This window comes from Daktulosphaira vitifoliae, unplaced genomic scaffold (genome assembly GCF_025091365.1).
Source record: "Daktulosphaira vitifoliae isolate Bord-2020 unplaced genomic scaffold, ASM2509136v1 Scaffold_4, whole genome shotgun sequence".
In the NCBI taxonomy this organism is placed as follows: Eukaryota; Metazoa; Arthropoda; class Insecta; order Hemiptera; family Phylloxeridae; genus Daktulosphaira; species Daktulosphaira vitifoliae.
The window spans coordinates 1,165,844-1,171,001 of NW_026099575.1; the positions used below are offsets into that span (position 1 = coordinate 1,165,844).

Below are 5,158 nucleotides of genomic sequence, written 5' to 3' on the forward strand. Positions count from 1 at the left end.
AAAAAGTAAAAAGAAATTGAAACCTTTGATCACATCAGAATTATCAGCTGTGCTAGATAGAACTAAGGTCAGTGATCGGCAAGCCACCTTTATCATTGGAGCTACACTAAAAAGTCTTGGAGAGAATATTGATACGTTTGCATGTAGTCAAAGTACGATAAAACTACATCGTAAGAAATTAAGGCAAGAAATGGCTAGTTTTATTAAAGAATCATTTACAATAAACAGCAAATTAACAGTTCACTGGGATGGAAAACTGATGTTGGACCTCACTCATTTACAATATGTGGACTGTCTCCCAGTATTGGTGTCAGGTGGAGATGAAATTAAATTACTGAGTATTAAAAAATTATCTTGTTCAACAGGAGAAATGCAGGCACAAACCGTTTTCGATTGTTTGAGTGAAAAAGAATGGAATTTATACAAAAATATCGTTGCAATGTGTTTTGATACAACATTTTCGAATACTGGTAAAAACAATGGGTCATGTGTACTATTAGAACATAAACTTGGAAAAAACTTATTTTGGCTTGCATGCAGATATCATATTTTTGAATTAGTCATTGGAGCAGCATTTCAAGCAGTGTTACCTTCAGCGACAACAGGCCCTGATAACCGAATGTTTGTACGATTTCGATCTTCTTGGTCTAAAATTGATCATTCTGCATACGTTATAGCAAACTCGGCTATTATTCAAAGGATTACAGAGAATATACGATAATTTACGCCATAAATAATAACCCCTCTCCAGAAGTTCCCAATGTAAGACCGAAAATTGACCAACACGATATAGAAAATTTACAGCTTCATGATTTAGCTAACAAAAATACAATACAAATTTTCACAGAATTTGGTGTCGATGAATTTTTGAAAAATGACGTGGTAAACTGGACCGAGTCTAAAAGCTACTTAAAAGCAGAGGAAGTTTTTAAGAATCTTCGAGTTACCAATGACGTGGCAGAAAGAGGAGTTTCATTGATCCAAGACCTTAATCGCAAAATTACCCATGATGAGGATCAACTTCAGTTTCTCTTACAAGTAGTTTCTGAGCATCGGAAGATTTACCCTGATTGCAGCAAACACACTTTAAAAAAAAGCAATTCAACTTTTATATAATTTTTTAATTCTTTAGTAAGTAAAATTAGAAATGTTAAAAATGATTTATATAATATAGCTTGACTTATTGATAAAAAAATATAAGAACGTATACATAAAATAGTTTTCATTATTATTTTTTTAAGTTAAAAATTTTCAAATAGCTTGGGATGGCTCAAAAATTAATTTTTCGTGTTTTTTTTCTTGAGAATTGTATATAAAACCAGGTAGAACAATTTTCAAGTGTAGGAGTATAACATAAAAAAAAAAAAAATTTTTTTTTGTCACTTTTAGACCACCTTAATATATATATATATATAAAATAACAATAATAATAAATTTTTTTGTATGTAAATACAAAAGAAGTACTGTCATAAAATTATAGTACAAAAATTGGATGAAAAAAGTACAAAATGTATAATATTTCTCACGAAATCGAAAAACATCGAACCGATGTTAATACGATATTAAAAACTCAACGTTGCACATTGAATATCGTAAAAAACACGTTTCAATAAAAAAAAACCATCTCCAGCGTGTACTTCAATTAAACACGGTAGTTCTAATTGTAAGTACAGCGACTGGAACAGAAAAATAGAGTTATAAGGTGAATATTACATGTTTTAATGAGTTTTGACGAGTAGGCCGTTTAACGGAAGTCAAATAAGGTCGTGATCGGTAAAATTGAATCTTGATGATCAAAAATATACGTCAAAATTGGAACAACGTGCCGGCTTTTAGTTCATACTTGTGCCTCAACCGGATAAAAGGCATTGTGAAGGGGTTGATCGGCGTGTCGTCGTTTCTGGACATCTTCTCGGCCAGTTCCAAAGAGAACGGTCCGCAATCATAAACGTTGCGTTGTTGCACCGCTTTTCCGTACCGTAATATCCATTGGGAAAAATATCCGTAGTTTTCGATCTCCCAGTCAATAAGAAATTGTCTCAATAACGATGGGTAGGGGCCATTGTAGGAGTTGTGGCTGTCAAAAAACGTTATGGTCCTTTTGGATACATCGACCATAGTCATGGTCCAATGGTTGCCGTTCACGTGCATCGGCACCAACAAGAGTCTTAAAGAGTGTATATCGACTTTGATCCACTTTTTCACGCCTGCGTATCCCCGTCGAGAAAGCACCTCCATAAAATCGGTGATCAGGTAGTGCACTTTGCCTAGCGAATGCGATGCAATTAGACTTAAATACGCGTTGATCGTGTCGCCGCTGTACTACGACTTGCGACTGAGAAACGAATCGTATGAAGGCGGTTTCTTCTTTTTCTCGTTCAAATCTTGCGGCACGTCTGCAAGCAAAATTATTAATTTTTAATCCGACCGCTTAGTTTTTCGGTTTTATAATTAAAAAAATATTATTTATCTTTTTTCAAATATTATTTAATAATGCTGTTTATTTAAGTCTAGTTTATGGAATAATCATTTACCGTCTAAGTAGGAACTATCGTTTTCGCTCTCGGCCGAGTCTGTGTCGATTATTTCAATCATTGTACTCGGATTGTCTACTCGAGGTGGTGTTTTCTTGACAAAGGAAATCGATGGTATCTCGTCGAGCCTCCAGACTTTCAAGACTAATCCGTGGGGCTTATCGATGTTGTCGTCAGTCGTTTGCATAATTTTTTTTGTCGAATAGTTGTCGGTAGTCGTAGTAAGCTTTGGTTTTTTGGACATGCAAGAATATGGGGTGTTCTGTGAAATACGTTTGACTTTTGTAAGCGTAAAGTCACAATCGGTAATACTGTTTCGGTTGTTTTTTATCAGTCCGGTAGCCGATGGCTTTGATTTCATTGAAAACACAAAAATCGCCGTGATTTAAAAGTTATTGCCCATCCTTGTTCATTACCATGTTACATTGTATAATTCAATAACCGTATTGAAACATAATTATATACATGCATTGGTTTTTTGGACATGCAAGAATATGGGGTGTCCTGTGAAAGCCGTTTGACTTTTGTAAGCGTTAAGTCACAATCGGTAGTACTGTTTCGTTTGTTTTTTAATTTGGCTCCATAGGGAACTTTAGCATTTGATGTTTCTGACCGATCGGTGACCAATACGGTGTTGGTAAACATTTCGTGATTTTCGTCTGCCAAAAATGATTCAATATACGACGGTAAGGTCTGTATACAGACAACTGGTACGTTTTTTACGAGGATTTTAAAAATTTAATTGCTCTTCAAAACACAAAAATCGCCGTGATTCGTTCAAAATTATTTACTTTAAGTTAGCTTATTTGGTATCCAAGCAAATTCACACAAAAGTAAATATAATTAAATAACAGTTTATAAACTTCGTTTCACGATAAACACACCGCGTGGTCGTTAAAATTATAAGCCAGAATTAAATGTTCCTTTTTTGTATACTCCTTTAATACGCGGGATCTATCGAGCTCCTTTCGTTTAAGAATAGACAAATCGGTTTAAAATCAAGCATTCCGAAGGACAAATGATTATTCGATCTTTGTTTAACGCTACCTCCTTATGCTTTTTTAATATACATAAAAATGAGCAGTTCAATATTTAGGATGGATATGTTAAGATAAATCTGTGCCCTTGGACGTCTTAAAATGAGTTGATATGGCAGTTTTAATAGAAATAACTAAACTATGCCTCATAACTTTAAGTTATGATTTTATTCATTATCTTTGCTAGTATTTTGTAATTGACATACATTTTTGAATAAGTAAATAATAGTATTGTTATGCAACTTTAATTAATATATTTTGAAGACTACATAATATTTAAAAGATAAGTCATATTCACAAATTAAAATTAGCACATGTTGTGTTACATTATCTTACTAGAAGTCTAAATGAATATTAATCTTAAGTATTCATTGATTCGCAATTTTTCATAACAGAAAAATAAAATAATAAAGCTTCTAAGTATTTTATTATATTTTTAAAGTAATCTGTTCAAAAACAATACATTGAATATGACTTGTAATTGAAAACTATAATTAATATTTATTCATTCATGTTTTTTATCATAAATTTATTTATTCAACACTTTACTTTATCGATGATAAACAATAATTGTGTTTTGTAAATAACATTTTATGTAAACTTAAATAATAAGTAATAGGGGTGTTGACATTTCGGTTAGTTGATATATGGAATATTCGATATATCAAGAGCATTTTCCTTAATTTATCGGTCATTGTTTTTCAATTTTAAAGAGATCAAAAAATAAGGTTACAAAATTTTGTAGATGTTTCAAAATAGAAATATTTATATATTTTTTGTTGTATTTGACAAGCGCTTAGAGTTACAAATAGATTTTTCCCACAAGAAAAGATAATAATTTAATTTTCTAAAAAAAATTGTAAAAGTAGAAAACTCAATATTTTTTATATATTGAACAAAGTTTATAAAAATAGGTTTTTTCAAATTTTCTATAACACTTTATAGTGATTTAATGAATATTTTGGATTGTTTGATCATATTTTTTTATTCGTTCTTTGTTTTATTTATTTTTTAGTGACTTTTAAATGTAACTGGCTGATATCTACTCATCGGCAGTTTATCAGTATAGAAAACAGCAACCATTAAAAACTGGTGGACATCTTTAAGTTTTAATTGAATTTCTTAAGAGAATTTTTCTAATACTTCTATTCTAAGTTAACTTCTTGTCAATACATTATCTAAGTTAAAAAAATAACTAGAACTAAGTTAAAAGTTAAATCACTCAAAAAAGTAACAAGTTATTTAAACAACTTAATTAAATTAATTTAAGATTGGAACTTTTTAAGAGTTATTGCCTAGCCTTGTTCATTACCATGTTACATTGTATTATTCAATTTTTTAAATAATTCAATAACCGTATTGAAACATATTTATATACATGTATATTATTTTAAACTATGGTACCTTATATTCACTATTAATTTTGTCAGAGCGGTAATATTTTTAAACCAAACCNTTTGTCAGAGCGGTAATATTTTTAAACCAAACCCTATTCCACTTACCCCGGCACCTGTAAAACTCCAAATTAGTAATCCCTATAAGGTGAAGAAGATCTGCTCAAACACGCCATTACTCGAAGCCGTTATT

The 5,158-nt window shown here is 31.2% G+C and overlaps 1 protein-coding gene across 1 annotated transcript in view; it reads left to right on the top strand.

Annotated features, from left to right (window-relative positions):
• The window catches only part of LOC126904038 (uncharacterized), a 50,266-nt gene extending 49,040 nt beyond the window's left edge, over window positions 1-1,226 (top strand). Inside the window, exon 6 of the mRNA XM_050682676.1 lies at window positions 189-1,226. Within this exon, the coding sequence (XP_050538633.1) occupies window positions 189-721 (533 nt within the window). The 3' untranslated portion in view covers window positions 722-1,226. The remainder of the gene's footprint in view (window positions 1-188) is intronic.
• Window positions 1,227-5,158: the final 3,932 nt, after the last annotated feature.